At 40.2% G+C, this 18,300-nt stretch overlaps 1 protein-coding gene across 1 annotated transcript in view; it reads left to right on the top strand.

Annotated features, from left to right (window-relative positions):
• Mpp7 (membrane palmitoylated protein 7) overlaps window positions 1-18,300 on the top strand; it is a 232,795-nt gene that overhangs the window by 173,357 nt on the left and 41,138 nt on the right. Inside the window, exons 9-11 of the mRNA XM_041641578.1 lie at window positions 656-730; window positions 883-1,079; window positions 1,519-1,583. Coding sequence (XP_041497512.1) covers window positions 656-730; window positions 883-1,079; window positions 1,519-1,583 — 337 coding nt within the window. The remainder of the gene's footprint in view (window positions 1-655; window positions 731-882; window positions 1,080-1,518; window positions 1,584-18,300) is intronic.

The following is an 18,300-nucleotide window of genomic DNA, read 5'->3' as shown; positions in this document are numbered from 1 at the left end:
TAGAAGCTCCTTGCATACCTCCACACAGTTGCCATCAGAAAATCCATTAACAAGGAGGTCTGCCCTCCTCTGAGACAATCAGCAAGTATCTGTAGGTAGTGTGAGTAGGCACTCAAAACTGACTTTAAGTCTTTCAGTGGACTTGTTGTTCATGATGTTTATCCCACTACCAGAATAAAACTGACCTGACTGTGCTTGGTTTCTTTTTCTGATGCATATTGCTGCCAAATGAATCCTATATTAATAACTACAGAAACAACAGCATCTGGTATCAGCTTTTTATTTCACCAAATATGGTTACCAACACTTAGATGCTGGGAGTTTGTCTTTGTGTGAACCGCTGTAGGCATTGACCCTTGTGCTCATTTCTAGCCTTGTTCATCATTTTGTGTGTTTCTGTTTGGATGGAACTTAACATGAATGGCAGTTGATGTATTGCTACCTTAAGTGCACAGGATTGAAAAGTGCAAAAATGGTCTTTAAATGACCTGGCATACTTTAGAGCTTTCTTGTGTTTCTGGAATTTCTACAAACGTACTCTTCTGGTTTGGTCTAAGTAGAATGCTGTACATTCCTAGGCATGTTTAGCTCTCTACCTATCTGTTTTATTTCCCTCCAGCTCTCTAATGGCCCTTTCTTTGATCCCCAATACCAGAGTCAGTCCCAGGGAGCAATTACTTTTAAGATAATACCCAGCACCAAAGAGGAGACAGCTTCCAAGGAAGGCAAGGTAAGTCTTCAAAATACTGTTTGCAGTGGGGAACTTAATATTTTTTTTTCAACTAATACATATATACTTTGAAAATAACCATTTCTTATGTCTAAGTTGCAAGAATGCAGACAGCTTCACATTTTTCTCTCCCATGTATTCCTCACTTCCAGCTGTTTATCAAAGCCCTTTTTGACTATGATCCAAAGGAGGACAAGGCGATCCCATGTAAGGAGGCGGGGCTGTCTTTCCAAAAGGGAGACATTCTTCAGATTCTGAGCCAAGATGATGTGACTTGGTGGCAGGCGAAGCATGAAGGCGATGCCAACCCCAGAGCTGGCCTGATTCCCTCCAAGCACTTCCAGGAACGGTGAGCTGCTGGCACAGCGTGGTGACCTTTCTTCAAATGACTTTCCATTCCCTGCAGAATATCACTCTAGCACAGTTATGATAAAATGAGCTTCAAACCCTGCCTGTGAATCTGTTTTCCCTTGGGCTTGGACTTGGAGCACTGTTTTGTCTAACTCATGACTGATGGCCAAAAGTAGTATGACAGTCTAGGTTCTCCTGGGTTGTGAAAAAGCAGCACTAGCACATTTAGTGTCTGAGTGTGGGCTGCAAGGAGAACACATAGTCATTTCGGGAAAGGAGAGTAACTTTAAAATTTGAGAAGTATCAGATTTAGTTCATTTGAACAGATTGCCTTGTATTCCTTCAAGAGCTTCCTTGTGAATTTTATATTTTGGTGCTGTGTTAACCTTGAACCTGTGCTGAAAGTTGATAGGCCCATTGACCTTTTCTTTCCCCAGGAGACTGGCGCTGAGAAGACCAGAAATAATAGTCCAGCCTCTGAAACTTTCCAACAGGAAATCATGTAAGTTTGTTAATAAGAATGCATGGAAACCTGATCTTACTGTTGGTTTCTGACTGTTAAAGCAGGTACTCCAGGGAGGTGCTCTGGGAGGGGGATCATATTAGCCTGCAGGAGCTCTTGGGCCATCATTTCTCAGAAACCCAACAGAGAAAGACATAGTAGGGACAGTAATATGAATCTTTGCAAGAAAAAAAAAATATGGTAGGTTGTTCATTGTGATGTCTGAGACAGCCATCAGTAACTTCGACTCTTAAGGACTGAATCAATAAAGCCTACCGTACAACTCTGTTTTTGTTTATTTGTTTGTTTTGTATTGCCCTAAGCCAGGAGGTTTGTGGTAAATTTTATTTCTCAGTAAAAAAGAAGGACAAACAAAATAAAACTATAGTTTTCCTGGGCATAAAAGCCTTCATGCCTAAGAACAACCATGCTTCTTAGTTCCTTATCTACAAGTCACAACTGGGAACTTGATTCCATCTGCACAGAGTTGACAAATTAAACGGAAGGAAAATGAGAGTAAGGACTTACAGAATTACTGAAAGAGAGGGCTTGGGGACATTCTGTTTTTCAGTTTATCCTTCCTTTACCTTTTCTTTATTTTATACCCTCTCGGGTCTCCAACTTATACACTTCATCTCTCTAAATGTTCCATGTGTCTGGGCATTTTAAGACAGAAAGAGAAACAAAAAACTGTCTTCCCCTTTTAAAAAAATAGAGATTGCATGTTAAACAGTGAAATGAACAAATAAATGACCCTGAAATCTTATACCAACATCTGTTTTTAGTCTTGTCGCATTTTTCACATCTCCTGTTATTTCCTTCAGTTTGCAGACACATACAGCTCAGGAATCACGTAGTAAGAAAGCCAAGCTTCAGCTAAGTGTAAATCTCACAGCAAGCCAGTATAGACATACACCAGTGAATAAAAAGCTTGTTTGCTTTTGCTGTGTCTGGGTGGGAGGAAGACACTCTTGCTGTAATGCATGTGGTGGTCTGAAAAGTCAGAAGGTCTAAGGCTGATGATACATTATTTCTAAGTGTGGTAGCTTTTTCCTTGTTAGCTTCTCTAGCTTCAAGGAACTGAGCCTGGATATTGGATGGGAGTTTGCATAGTCGGAATATAGTCAATGCTTGTTAAATGAAATATGCCACTAAACAGTGAGGGAAATGAGACTACACTCAAATTTGAAAATGTATTCAGCTTTTAACTAGAGGGAACTTGGAAACATATCGTTTGAACTAACTGGGAATTTTATTCTATTTTGAAAATGAGCTGTGTTTCTTTAACGAATGATAAAGAAGGGGTCTCTTCTTAATTGCTCTCTCAACTTGGTATAAATGCATGTGAATGTGAATGTGTGTGGCTATGAAGGGAGAGTGTTGGTGTGAGCATGAACTGGAGTGGAGGCTTTTGTCCATTGTTTGGCATCATTTCATTTTCATGTTAATATTTAAATATTTGGATCTGCTGCATATTTATTCCAAGAAGTATCTTTATCAAATTATCACCTTAATTTGTTTGTTTGGTTGGTTGATTTTGTTTTATCTCTTGAATTCCACTCAGCACAGCCTGGGCTTCCTGTCCCAGCACTGCAAAACGAGAGAGACAGAAGTGGGCTTTCTGGCCCTTCCTACTTGCTCTTTCTTCTCCTCCTCTATCTCTTCCCACCTTTTTTCTTGAATGCTTGGTTCTTGGGTTTTTGAGACAAGACCTTGCGGTGTAGCATCAACCTCATGAGCTTTTTGTCTCAACTTACGATGCTGAAATTAAGGCCCGTGCTTCTGTATTTTCCTTTTTTAATACCTTGATTTTTATTCACTAAGAGATGTTATTTGCTTTTTTATTGTTCAAGTAAATCTGTCCAAGATTATGCAAATAAACCACGAGCATATTTAAAAACAGCATTGCTCAGAGAGCCTGTATCTTTTATTCTCAGAGTTTGAAGTTCCGTTTGAAATTTCTGTGGCTATTGTCTACAGAAATGGTTGTGTTAGCTCTGGATATTTTCAATGACAAGAAAAAGCACGTTAACTTACGTGTCGTTCTGTTTTGTCTGTGTAGCCTTTGTGAGTACTGCCTACCTCAAATGCTGAGCAGAGTTTTAGAGTGAGAAACTCCCATTGTCGTACCCTTTCCCACGCTACAAGACAGTTTTAGGAAGAAAAATAGTTGGTAGAAATGATGTTCAGTTCTTGAAAGAAAGTAATTGATGGGGCTGGAGAGATGGGGCGGCAGTCTTGAGCCCATGCTGCTCTTGAGGAGGACAGGTCTGAGCTCCTGCACCACACAGCTCACAGTCGCCCCCTCCTGTAGCACCTCTGTCCTCCTTGGACACCCACATATATATGTACATACACATACACACTAATAGAGCTTTTGTAAAAAGTATTCTTCAAAGTAGTGATTTGTAATTTTATGAAAAAATACAATAATGAAACAAAGTTTTTGAGAATAGGATCTTATATAGCCCAGGCTGGCTCTGAACTCTCTGTACACCCAGGAATAACCTTGACCTCCTGATCCTCCTGCATCTTCTTTCTGAGTGCTGGGTTTAACGGTGTGCTGTACCACACAAATAGTTTCTGAAGTGCTAGACTGGAACTCAGGGTGTTTTGCTTGTTATAGAACACTCTACTGGCTGAGCTATATCCACAGTTCCTAAAATGTTTTGAACTAAAATTTAAGTGTACTTCAGACCCAGGAAGTACAGCATGCACTGACTTAGAGTACTAAATTTCACCATGTATTAAAACACATTAAATCACTCAGTTACCTCTTATCACAATGTGATGCTTTATGTCTGTAGTTTTACTCCTTATTTTATTCCTGTTTCATACAACTGGGGAAAAAAAAGAGTTCATAGAAGATAATTCCAGAGCCCTATAGTGACTCGGTTAACATTAACATAGAACACAAAAGCAGGCAAATTCTAGTCATGTTATCTTTTCGTGTGTCTTTGTACTAGAGTTTTTGTTCTTGACTTCAATGAAAATGAAACCTAGAAGATACTAACGAGCTCTCCAGACTTTGAAACTAGCATTTTTGTACAAAACTCCAGGAGCATGTGTGGGTGGCATTCATCCTTAGTGGATCCATAGTTCTCCTTAAACCAAGAATTCTCAATATGTATCCAGAAAATAGGCTTCTCAAACAAGAGTGTTTGCTTCTTCAACAGTCCTGAAAACTAAGACAGAAAGAACTCTTACAATGAAAGTATTCTTAAACCTTGGGAGCTCGTTACAGGGACCCATCCCCTCTTCTCTCTTTGCCTCCCACCCCTATTTTGAAAAAATTGTTTATACAACAAAAAACTAAACTATAACCGAAAATATTCCCCACTGTCTTCACAGAGTAGCTCTGTACCTGTGACACACACAGGAGGACATATGTAAGTGTCTGATAGCCTTCTTTGATAATGACCACCGTTGGGTTATTTCATCAAAGAGGCAGCAGCTGCTCAGGTCCTGGATCTGGGTTAGAGTCTCCAGTAGTAGCACATGGGAGTTCTTGATGGTAAAGAGTTGGCAGCTTGTAATTCCTATGTTGCCATAATTTATTTTGTACTTCACTTGCATGTATATGAATATCATATTTGCTCCATTTACTCAGAACACACTCTATTCTGTGAATGGAGCCCAGGACCTTGTGTGTGCTAGCAAATGTTCTACCATGAGCTATATCCTAGTACCTCAATTAGCTTGTAAGAAAGAGATAAATTTATTTATTTGAAATATTATTCCTTTTCTGTTGAAATACAGACATGTTATCTAAGAATAATCTTTACAATTGTATCCAAATATGATCTATAAATTAAGTATTTATGGCCTTCAGAATGGATGGGTAGGGAAACCTCTTTTTCACATAGATTATTTTACAGCAGAATATCAAAGTATGATTTTTATTCTTAGTACTTAATTTTCCTTTATAGTTACCAAAGTATAATATCTCAATATTTTCAGACAGAAAACTGAATAATACTAATTTAAATTCTTTACTTTAAAAATAGCTCTGTGGAATTTTTAGCATTATGTAACTAAATCTGCAAAAATTTTTGATATTTTAAAACGTAAAATCACAAGCCATTTCACTTTATGCATTTGTGATTTGGGGCTTGTAGACACAAAAGTAAATACTTAAATTCAGACAAAGAGCATCCATCAAAAGCAGGTAGGACCTACTCTTTACTAACTGACAGCCAATGTCCAGTGAAAGAGTTTTAAAAAGCAAAGCCATGCCATTTTCTGTACATGGCACCAATATTTAAGGTCACATTTCAGGTTCTGAATGTTGATGTAATGAAGTATTTCTCATTGAGCACATACCTTCCTAATGCCATCTTCAGTGTACGTAGTGTTTTCACACGTTATGTCAATTTAGAAACAGAATGTTTATGCTGTTAAACACTTTTGTATATATTAAAACTTTGTCAAGCATTTGCTTAATGTTGGTAGCAGAACAGAAACACATAGTTTCCTGTCAGACGCTAGAGAGAATAGTCAGCAGCTGAGCGTGTAGACTCTTGTATAGACTACAAGTTCAATTTCCACACCTATGTCAGGAAGCTCACAACTGCCTATACTTTCAGCTCCAGGGAGATCTGATGCCTCTAACTTCCTCAGACACCTGCATTGCCATACCCACACACAGGCGCGTACTTTAAAATATTAAAGACCCTGTGAATATCTTCTCTTTTTGTTAGCTTTCCAAAACATGAAATACCTGGGATGATCAGCTTCATCAAGTGAAAAATTTCTTTTGACTCACAGTTTCAGAGGGTCCAATCCATAATCACTTGAACTCCTTGTTTTTGGCCTGCGGCCAAGAGGCAGTCATGGCGAAGGGTTGCATGTGAAGCAAAGATATTTATGTTGTAGCTAGGGTGTTAAAGAGGAAATTGGTTCTTCTGTCCTCTTCATGGGCACATTTCTGGGGTTCAGAAGCCCTCCCTCTAGTTCCCCTTAAAAAGCTTCCACTTTCTCCATAGCTTGGCAGTATGGCCTTTGGCAACCTGGGTCCTAGCTAGAACAGCCTAAGCTCTAACACCCTAATCTTCAGTGATACTCTTGGGAAGAACCCACAGGTCAGGGCTTTGTGGGAAAGGCTGCTGGTGAGCTGGACTGTCAATTTTATAACCAATTGTTCACATAGTGCCACCTCACTAAATTCTGTTCATAGCTGATGGTGTTACTTCTGAAACAATCTCAGAGAAGATTATTCTAGTTTGAAGGGTTCCAAGTCATGGTGTCTTTTGCGGTTCTTAATGGAGTCCCAGTGGCATGTCGGCAAGGAAGAGTCTACTCATGAGTTGGGGGCTGATCTGTGGTCATGGATTATTCACACTTCATGAGAGGGCTAAGGGGATTTAGGACAGCAGATGCCACCTTGCTGACTGGGTAGGAAGTGGACTGCAGCTCTGCTGTGTACAGCTCATGGCACCCCCTCCAGCTTTCCCAGTCCAGTCTCTGGGCTCCTTGGTGGCCATTCTTCTGTGTTTTTATAGCCGCCAGAGCTTGAAGCCAGTAAGCCATAGAATCCTGATAATATGGGGGCAGGAGCTAACCCTCCAACGCCCTTCTGGGAAGCACATGTGGTTGTTGAAGCTACTGGGACAGGGCAAAAGGAAGAAATGTTGGAGGTGATAGCGATATACAGGAGGCATGGAGGAAACAGGGAGACCCCAATCCTCCACTGGTGGTGTTTCCTAGCTCATCTTGAATAATCACAAATTGGTTCTGATGTGAAAGTTTGGGGTTTGGGGTTTAAACCTGTGTGGCCAGGCTTCTGGGTCCACATCCTTTGTATTTCACTACATGGGTATTTCAATCTGTATAATGGGCCTAGTAGTCCTCATGGGATTGTTGGAAAGGTAAATAGCTTACCCCAGCTTTCTTCTGAGATCAACACTTTGCATATTTTTCAAACCATTTCATTTCAAATCATTTACTTTTTCCACATGAAATCCATCAGCACAACTTGCTATTGGATGTGTTTCCAGTTTTACTATGCCCAAAAAAATCATAGCATCCTCCCCAATAACTATGTGGAGAAATAATTCTCTAAATTTATGCAGCATATAAATTTATGACCTCTTATTGGAATATGAAATAAGCACACAATATGTAATATAAAATGTTAATTGTGAGTTGGTTATTGGCATTTCAAGTTTTTGTTTACCTCACGACCTTAATCATCTGATTACCATGATACTGAATCTTTAACCAGGGAGTAATGTTCAACTTATCTTTTTATTCCTATCAAAAGACATATACAAAAATTTAGCAATCTACTTTACAATACGGTCCTGTGATTTTTACAGTGATGAATTTTGTTGTTGTTGTTATATTTGTTTGTTTGATGAAATAGGGTCTTGGTATCCAGTCCTGGCCTGGCACTCACTTTGTTACCCAGGCTGGCCTGAAGCTCACAGCAGTCCTCCCACCTCAGCCCACTGAGTGCTGGATGACAAAGGTGTTTTAATGTCACATAATACAGTGATTCTCACATCGTCTTGCATGATCTCTCGCCTCAATGCCTGGTGTTGCTAACTCTGATCATGCAGTTTATTCTTTGTTGTCTGATCAGTTTTTTCAAGTGCATTTATTGTATCAGACCTAGTGAGAAATATGCATAAATCCTAATTTGTGTAGCTCATAGTTTGAGCCTGAATTATAATCTTTGCTTATCATATTTGCTATCAGTGATCAGTCGAGTTACAGTCTGTTACAGTCTGATGACCCAGCGGCCTTCGCCTTCCTTGAACCATTTCCTACGGGTGCTGTCCCGTGGCTTTGGGAGGTTTTTATCACCCATATTCACTCTATATTAAGCCATACTGGGAAAGATATTCCATCTTGACGAAGGATGAGATTTGCCAGTCCCTTTTCCTGTCTTTACTGGAGAAGAGTCTTCTAGTCAACCTTTTAACTTGCTATCTAGTTAGTAATCCAAGAATACAGGATTCTTTTTAAATGTACTTTTCATTGTGGTTCTTCAAAAAAATTAAAGACAAGCCTGGGCATGTGGCACCTACCGGTAGTCCCAAAATTTGGGAGGCAATGATATCAGGGCTCTTGCAAGTTCAAGATCTTGCTCTGCCTAGTGAGTTCCAGGGTCACATATCAAGACTGCAACTCCAAAAATAAAATAAAAATAAAACTTCTAAATCATTCAGCAACCAATATCTGTTTGGCAGATATCTAAAAGGATGAAAGACTATGCCAGCAAGATGACTCAGAAAAGGGGCTTGCTATATGTGGCTGACAGCCTCAGAATCCCCAGAATCCACAGAAAAGTGGAAAAAGAGGTCTCTATGAAGTTGTCCTCTGACCTCCACATGTGTGCTGTGGTGTGCACACAAATAATAATAACAAATAAAAATTATTTTTGGAAGAATAACACTTATTGTAGAGATAACTGTGTACCCATGTTCATTATGGTACTGTTTGCGGTATAGCCACGTTACAGATTCTGTCTGGGTGCCCATCAACAAATGAATGGGAGAGGAATGTGTATACTTGAAGGCCTTTGCTAAGTCATAAAGAAGAATAAAATGTCATTTACTGGAAATGGATAAATGGCATGCCATAATGTTAAGTGAGAAAAACCACGTCACAAAAACAAATACAGCATTATTTTCTCAGGTGGAGGCTAAGGGGAAACAAAAAGCTAAGGAACTAGGAGGAGCAGGGGAATATAAGAGATGTGGAGGAGGACAGGGTAAAGATGCGCAAGAGTTAATGGAGGGAGGGGTGAGCGTGCGTGCGGTACAGGCCAGCATGGGCTATACAATGTTATGTCTCAAGATAATAAAAAATAATAATAAAATATCTTCCATGAAGTAATATATGTGATAATTGCCTTGTCAGGATATTGTTGAAATTACAGAATACTTAGACACGTTCAGGGGAAACATGCTTGTTTCTAAGACCTTTCTTTATTTGATTGTTTACTGTTCATGAAGCTTTTTTAACATATTTGAACAGGTGGATATAAACCAATGAATCTACTAAAATAAGTGAAATTCCCTTATTCAAGGTATTATTTTGAGTAAAAAGGTTGACAGTTTTTTTCTAGTTATTTTGGTTTTCATTTGGTCGCTGACTATAAGCTCTATGCCCACTCGGTGCCTTTACTAAAATGCATATATTCTGAACATACAGATCGTACCAATGTCTAATATTGAAGTGTTTAAATATATGTGTTTTCTCTCCTTTGACTTTTCTAAGATGAGGAATCAGTTGAATGTGGTAGGTAGATTTTATTTCAGTTGTTTTGTTTGGATCTTTCTACTTCCATTGTGTTTTCTGTCGGTTTAACCATCTTCTTTCTCATTTTCTTTATGCTTCTCAGAGGAAATTAAAGGTACTTGTACAAATGTCTCCCTGTGTGGTTAACAGTTTTATTTAGCGAGTATTAGTGTAGGACTAAATCAGATATGTTGAGTAATTGTGGCACCCATGCTCCATATGAGTACAAACTTTCATCTTTCTGTATTAAAAATCATGGTTCAACTTGGTTTTGTAAAGAAATGGAGTGGCCTTTTTCCCTTCATGTAAAAGAATTACCTAACGTATAATCACAGTTTTCTTGGCATGCTTGTATCTCTGTCATCATCCTTAAATAAAGGAAATGGAAAAAGCAGCGCTGCCCATGCTTGTTGTGTGGTGACAGGCAGGTGCTCTGGCCCTCTAGGAGCCTCGGTATCTGCATGGTCTAGTCAGGGTGTGTTGGTATGACTGTTCTAGAACAAACAGCACCTACTTCACTGCTTTTAGATAAATGTAGGTCAGAAATCACCCAATTCCCCCCAAAGAATAACACATTGTTTAGTTTAAAATATTTTATTTGCTCTGTTGGTTTTTTTTTCTTTAGAAAATAGAATGTTATTCTTCTTTCCCTTCCCAACTTGGGATCCGTATCTATCAATAAGGGTGTATTCTAGTCTCACCTTCCTGTCTACTCCAGCCAGCCAAAGTAAACGCGGTGTTTTACATATTATCCGCAAACTGATTTATAAAAGTAAATTTACTTTGGGAGTCAACTGGTGTAATTTTCTTTACTGTAAAAATATAAACAGTTCGGATAATTTAAAAAACCATTTTCTTTGGAACTGCATCTGAAGAAGGTCAAAAGAAAAAAAAAAGAGCAACCCTGCATGAGGTTTCAAAATACCTGATCTTTATTAGAAAACAAAATGTTTTCTAAGAGTGCCGCCATCAGGGCTGCTCCATGCTGTGCGCTACATGATTGTTTCCGGTGATGGACTTTTGGCATCTGTGGCTGGGCTCCTAACCATTCTGCTTTGTCTCCTGACTTCTGTTCTGTTGGCTTTTACAATCCACCCAGAAGATGCTGGATGTGATGGTAACAACAGCGGAACTACCTAGGTGAGCAATTGGTTGTAGAACATGATTTCTTTGATTTCTGTTGCTTTCTTCAACATAATGACATTATTTCCTTTAGCATGTTTGTGTGATCATGCTCCAATACTTAGGCAAGCAGGAACCTTGTATGACAGGCTCAGTGGGCTAGACACAGTGTGCTGTAGGTGTTATGCCACGAACGCTCCAGACAGGTTTGCAAGGATTCTATGCTTTTTGGTAGAGGATGAACATACACTGATGGTGTTAATAATTTTTCTCAATAGCAGTTTCTGAACTTTTCTAAACAGTTGAATTCACTGGGCTTGTTCAAAGCTCTGAATAAATTTCTCTCTCTCCAATCACTTCTTCCACATGTCTTATGACATATTATTTCCAGAGCCCCATAAATAACATAAATACAGTTGAGACTTATTATTAGTCTCTAACGTATGTTGTCAGAAATAATTTCTAGTTTGGAGATGCTGGGGGATGTTGTAAACAGAAGCAGAAGTGGCTAGAAATCGTTAAAGGCAACAAGATGTCTTCCTCTGCACTTTGCCTCCAGCCTCTCCTACCCTTGCTGTATTTAGCCATCGAGTTCTGTGCTCAGCAGTTGCGGAATGTGTGGAAACACAAGGCCGAGCATCTACCTTTCAGCTTCGTTTTAAGACTAACACTCTTATGCGTGGCAAAAGCTCTTTTGGTTACTGAGGAAGTTGAACAAATACTGTGCTAGGTATTTAGTATCTGTATAGTCTCCAATACATCGAGGTTGGGATATTCTACCCATTTTATGACAATTACACTGAGGCTGGGAAGTAAATGGTGTTCACCTAAGAACCAAAAGACACAATTAATGCTTCTGGCTTCGTCCCACATCTGCATAAAGATAACAGCTATAGTCTGCTTCTCTGCTGCTGCCTTTTGGGTTTTGGGTTTGTAAAACATATCAGAAACTCCAAACACAGTATTCTCAGTTCTCCTAATAAAGATCTCATGTTATCAACCAAACTAAAATTATGGTCTCCTTGTATGCACATCACCTGAATTTACAGAAAAGTCTTAAGATTTGGGACACCAGAGAAAACCAGGACGTTTCTTCCATTGTTTTCTGTTGTAATAGGAGCGGCGGGGCTGCATCCCCGGCACCCAGGCCACCTGGCTAGCTTATGCCCCAAAATAACAACACACAAACTGTATTCTTTTAAACACTGCCTGGCCCATTAGTTTCAGCCTCTTGACCCATTTCTAATAATCTATGTAGCACCACGAGGTGTGCTTACCAGGAAAGATTCAGCATGTCTGACCTGGTGGCTGGCTGTATCGCCTTCTGCCTCAGAGAGCAGAGCTATCGCGTCTGCCCAGGAGAGGGGAGCACGGCGTCTCTGAGCTCACTTCCTCTTCCTTCCAGCATTCTGTTCTGTTTACTCTACCCACCTATGTTCTAACCAATAAAATGGGCCAAGGCAGTTTCTTTATTTTTTAACCAATGACCTTCCTCCATCAGTTTTCTTTCCAGAGCAGCGCAGTGTGCCCAGTGCTCTGTGGACTGGCACCTCCCTGAAATCCTTAGCAGCTTCACACAACAAGCATTTAGGCCAGTTGATCTGAGATAGGCTTTGGTTCTGCCCAGGCTCAGCCTGGTGATTGTTGTGGTCTGCTGGCTGGGGTCTGTGTGATTTGTGGGGAGTTTAACTGAGTGAGCTCTTTTGTTACACACACACACAAGACCACATGTAACAAATGTGTCGTGTGTGTGTGTGTGTGTGTGTGTATGTGTGCACGTGCGCCCGCGCCTGAACGCATGTAGGTCCTTGCACATAAAAGCCTGAGGTCAGTGTCAACCATTCGCTAGCTTATTTTTGGATACAGGATTTTTCACTGAACATGGAGCTCACCGATTTGGCTATAGTTAGTTGGCCACCAAACCTCAAAGATATGCTTGCCTCCCCCACATACCAAGTGTTAGGACTATAAGTGTATTCCACAGTGCCTGGCTTACGTGCTGAGGATCAGAAACTGGGTTCTCTACCTACTGAGCCATTCTCCAACCCTTTATGTAGTCTTCATGCCCCAGGAAACTTTCCAAACAGGGTTCTCAGGGTTCCTGAGTCCAGCAAGAGAAAGCAGCACTTTCAAGAGTGTTCCCATTAGTTAAAGTCTTTTAGGGATCAGAATAGGTCTCCTGGCCAAAGTGGAGTCAGTGTGGGAGGATGGCCTAAGAGCATGGCACTGGGAGTCATGAAGAGATGCACAACCATTACCATGTGTTTTTAATTTTAAAAGCAGAGACAAAAAGGTCACTCTCCCTGTTGGGAGGTTAAATAAGTTATATAATTATTGGAGCATAAAATGTAAACTAGTGAGTAAAATGTAGCAGTGAGGAGAAGCAGCTATATATAACCTATAAGATGGTAGTAAGTACTGAGAAGAAGGCAGAGTAGTGAAGGAATTGTCTCATTAAAGAAGAGAGTCTCCCTGAAATGATCTTGTTAATCAGAAAGCTGGAGTGGGCACTGTGGGGAAATAATCATCAAAGCAATGGGATAAGCAGGGGTCTGTGCAAGAGGGCCTGTGTGCTCAGAGCAGAGTGACCAGAAGCTCAGTCTGTGCAGCAGGATGTGACAAGTGGTGGGTTGAGGATCTGAAGGGGGCAGGGCAGAAGCAGAGAAACACTGTAGTGATTTAGTTAAGAAATGATGAGCTTTGAACAAGGATATTTCCATTGGAGGTAGCAGGAAGATCAGATTCTGGACTTGTACGAGAGTTGTCTATGAGTATATAATTCAGGTCATTGTAACTACAAGAATGGAGTTAAATGTTTATGGAGATAGGAAAGATTGGAGGAGCGATCTGCCTGAGTGTCCTGTTTGGGGCACAGAGTGTTGAAGGCATCCTTGTGGGTTTGACAGTGGGACGAACATGTGAGGACCAGAAGTCAAGGCCATCGATGTGGAAGTTGTAAATAGCAGAGTCTATTAAAACAGTGAAGCTAGATGAGACAGCCAGAGGACAAGTGGTGCCCCAGATGAGAGAAGAGCCCCCAGGAAACCAGGATTTAAGGGGGAAGGAATGATGCTGCCAAGGAATCAGGATGAGAACTGAGGACAGTGTTAGCTGTGATGCACCTTTTCACAATAAAAACTGATAAACTGGAAGGGAAGGTCGTCAGCGAGATACAGGGATCTCAGTCTTGTAGCACTTCCTTTGTGCTCATTCTGGCCTGGCATTCCCCTGCTTAGAGGCCCCTCACCCACATGGTGGTCTGCTTTACCACTCACTCTCAGGACAGACATTTTGAATATTATTATTTTGTACTAAGAGGAATTTCCACAGTCATCTTGGCCAGATAGCTGAGCAATATGGGGTTTGGGGGAGGAGACACTGTTACCTTCTGTTTATTCATTTTTGGCTTAAGGATTTTCTATCTTTTATGTATTTGGGAGTTTTGCCTGCAGGTATGCCTGTATGCTGTGTGCATACAGTACCCACAGAGGCCAGGAGAAGGCAACAGATCCCTTGGAATTAGAGTTTCAGGTGGTTGTGAACTGCCATGTGGGGTCTGGAATTTGAAGGAGATTCCTCAGGACAACCAACCAGTGCTCTTCTTGCTGAGCCTTCTCTCCAGCACCTTGATTTTGGCTCTTTTTGAGGCAGGATTGTGTTCTTTGGCCAGGCTATCTGATTCATGATCCTTCCGCCTCCGCTTCATGAGTATTGGGATTATAGTCATGAGTTACTCCTCTTGGCTTTTCTAGTACTTTAGATCTGTTTCTGGTAATTGTTGCTTTAAAGAGAAAAATCACCTTTGTGGGTTCTTAGCATTGCAGTCATTTCGTGTCTCTCTCTAAGAGATCACAGCATTCTGTGATAGGCACACACTGCTACTTCCCGAGACACATTGTAGTGAACTTGTTTGGAAGAACGTTGGCTTGTACGGGATAGATTTGTATCGATCCTTGCCACATCACACATGCCTCTGACTCTGAGATATCTATGGAAAATCACCTAGGAATGTGGTCTTTATGTATGATCTTTCCCAAAGATTAATTAGAATAGCTGAGGTTGTGGTTTGTTTTAGGGCCATACCCTTCTCTGTCACCCACTTCCATATCCAGAGAAGGAAAATCAGACATTTTCTGCTTTGCAGAAAGGCCATCCTTGGACCAGTGTCTTTGATTCCTACACTGGATCATAGCCTCATGTATTGACACAACTTGGGGGAAGACATTTGGTTATTTTCACTTTTTTTTTTTTTTTTTTTTTTTTTTGGTTTTTCGAGACAAGGTTTCTCTGTGGTTTTGGAGCCTGTCCTGGAACTAGCTCTGTAGACCAGGCTGGTCTCGAACTCACAGAGATCCGCCTGCCTCTGCCTCCCGAGTGCTGGGATTAAAGGAGTGCGCCACCACCGCCCAGCTGGTTATTTTCACTTTAAGTACATGAAAATCAAACATGAAGCTCGCTAATCTTATACCACGACTCACTTTCTGAGAAGAGGCTGGAAGGAAGACTTAGAGGTAAGAGCACGTCATTCCCCGCTCCCACATGTGGTAGCTCACAGTCACATCTGACTCCAGCTGCAGGGTAGCAGTGCCCTCTTTTGGCTTCTGGCTTCAGTGCTGGGATCACAGGTGTGTGCCACCTGACAACTGGTGCTTTAAACCTCTATTAGCTGAGGCTTCACTGATTGGATTGACTGCGGAATGTGATTCTGACTGGCATGGAACCAGTTTCTTAAAGGTCAGTGTTGTCATCAGTGAAAAAGATTGGGCTATTTTATTGGAAAGCAGGAAGAAGCTGGATGGCTGGACAATAATTGTGAGCTGTTCGTAGTATGTGTAACGTTTTGTAATTACATGAAGATAAATCAATAGAACGCTGTAAAGAGAAATTGTAAATGGTAACACATTTTAAAGCTGAATCCCTGTAAGTCAGAAGCTGCCCATATTATAGATTGATATTGATAGATACATGATGGGTAAGTAAATATATCCTTCATGTGTAGATGAACAACATATAGAGATTGTCATTGGTTGGCACATGGCATGCATGTTTGTTCACTACATATTTACACAAATGACTAGGATTAAGGCTCTGCAGGATTCTTTCACTTTGCTGTGTGATGTGGAAGCTGGTGCTCGGACTTCTGTACTCATTCCCCAGCAGAAGAGCTTTATAAAAATCTGTTTCTTTTCTTGCCTTGGCCCCAAACAATCAGTATGAAGCAGTTTCTGACATTGGTATGAATTACTGGATATTGGCCTCTGGCTAATTCATTAGAGGAATCTTGCTGTAATCAGTTCAGGGGCACCGTGCATTAAGCATGTGTTTTCTAATTCTTTGCTGCAAATGATTTCCTGAAGAATTGAATTTTTGCTGCTTCTGTCCTTGCTGGAGCACACCCTGCATTCTTTTAAAACAAGATCAGTTTTGGGACCTAGACTGCTCTTTCTTTTTAACCAAAGTGTTTAGCCTAAAGTTAAATAATAAAACCAGAACTCTGTGATGTTGCTTTTTTTAAAAGATGCTATCTCTCTATGTCTATGTGCTTTTCTAAGGCAGGCTCTTGTTTCTACCCATGGCTCCCTTGTGTTTAAGAGCACACCTGATTTAATAAATTGAATGAAAATTTCTATTTAGCCAAGTATTCTACTCACTTATTACAGAGTGCTGTGCTGGAAAGTGCCCTGTTCTTAAATACACCACTGTGATGTTTTCCATGAGATAGAATTCGTGAAGAGAATATTTAGAAGCATTTCCCCCAAAAGTAATGCACGTTCTATCTTGAGCACAAAAGAACTCTGCAGAATCTCAACGAGTCTGGACTCCTGCTTGGAAACACTTGTTTCCTGACAGAAATGATCCCTACTTGGAGAACTTTAGGTTGTAAGGATAGTCTCAAACTGAGAAAAAAATACTAAAGTTTCAGATCCAATTTTCCCTCTGTCTGGAGCTGCAGCTTTGGACCTGCATACTGTATTTTGTCATAATTTTGAAAGTATAAGTAAGAATTCATTTCTTTATTAGCTGCTTGGCAAAAAGTTAAATCCTCATACAGTTTCTCTGTTTTGTGTTTTGGGGGTGATGTTTTGGTTTCTTCCAGTTGTTTATTTCAACAATAAATTTTGGGCATTACTGTGATTAGAAAATCTTAAAATAGAAGTTATTTTTCCTTTGGAAATTGCACTTCATATCTTCGTTTAACTTCCAGGGTTGTAACGGGGACTTTGAGTTTCTGTTTTATTTTTAGCTTGAAATGAGCTGGATGGTTCAAGGACCATTGTGGATTTGAACGCAGCTCACTGCAAAGGAAGCTGTGAACCTGTAACAGGCTGGAGGTGGGTTTTTTCTTAACTTGTTCAAAAAACTCTTTCCTCCCCCACTCCCAATGCAATAAGAACTCACAGTATGTGTAGCTTACTATAATCATGACATAGCTCTTTATTGATTTTCTCTGCACTGCGAGGTGGCTGGAGGCTCATGCATCCAGACCTTCCAGTTCTCATTGATACCCACATTTCTCTGTTCATACTTTCTCTTCTGTGCATTTCAAGCCTTCACCCACCAGGATTGCTACTTGTCACTTTAAGATGCGCTTGGTTATCACTTATTGTCTGTAGGGTAATGTTTAACTGGACAAGTAACTACCAGCCATCAACTCAGCAATGAAAAAGACATTTGACCATGTGGGCATCTTTTTATCAGTGATACGAACGAATCTGATGTGTCAATATGCCTGTGCCGATTTGATGAGGGCACCAATCTTACAGTCTAAATGTTTTTGAGGACATGCTCACTGTTTCCTTGTCAAGAACCTAATATTGTAGAATAACTTCCAGCTGTTTAGTTTTTATTAGTGTCTCCGCAGGGTTTTAAAAATCTTCTTTTAAACACTCCTTTATAGTAAAATTTACTCTTTCTTATAATTTAGATATTAGGTAAATATTTGCATGGTTAAATTGTTCTGATTTTTAAATGCAGAAAAAAACATTTTTCATATGATGTTTTTGGCAGTACTCCCGGTATATAAAAATGGGAACTATATTTCACTATATTTAAAATGGAGATAAAAGCTGTAAAATGCTTAGTTTTAGACTCCTTTTAGGAAAAATTGAGCATTTTATTTTGACTGTGTCTGCATCTCGATACGTTTTTTCATACATTAAGGATACAGAGATGGATTCTTTTAGAAGTCTCTGAGTTTTGAGATACCCGTGACATATTTACACTGCTGGTATTCAAGAAGATTTCACTTTCTCTTTTTGTGCTCTGAACATCTGTGAACTGTAATCCTACGAAAAGCCTGTTTAAACATTAGCAATGCATAGCGCCTGATGTTATCAACCAGGGATTG

Source organism: Microtus oregoni, unplaced genomic scaffold, assembly GCF_018167655.1.
Source record: "Microtus oregoni isolate MIOR12 unplaced genomic scaffold, Mior012 000070F_ref0000104, whole genome shotgun sequence".
In the NCBI taxonomy this organism is placed as follows: Eukaryota; Metazoa; Chordata; class Mammalia; order Rodentia; family Cricetidae; genus Microtus; species Microtus oregoni.
Note: the sequence above shows the minus strand (reverse complement) of the source record. Positions and strands in the feature narration are given on the sequence as shown.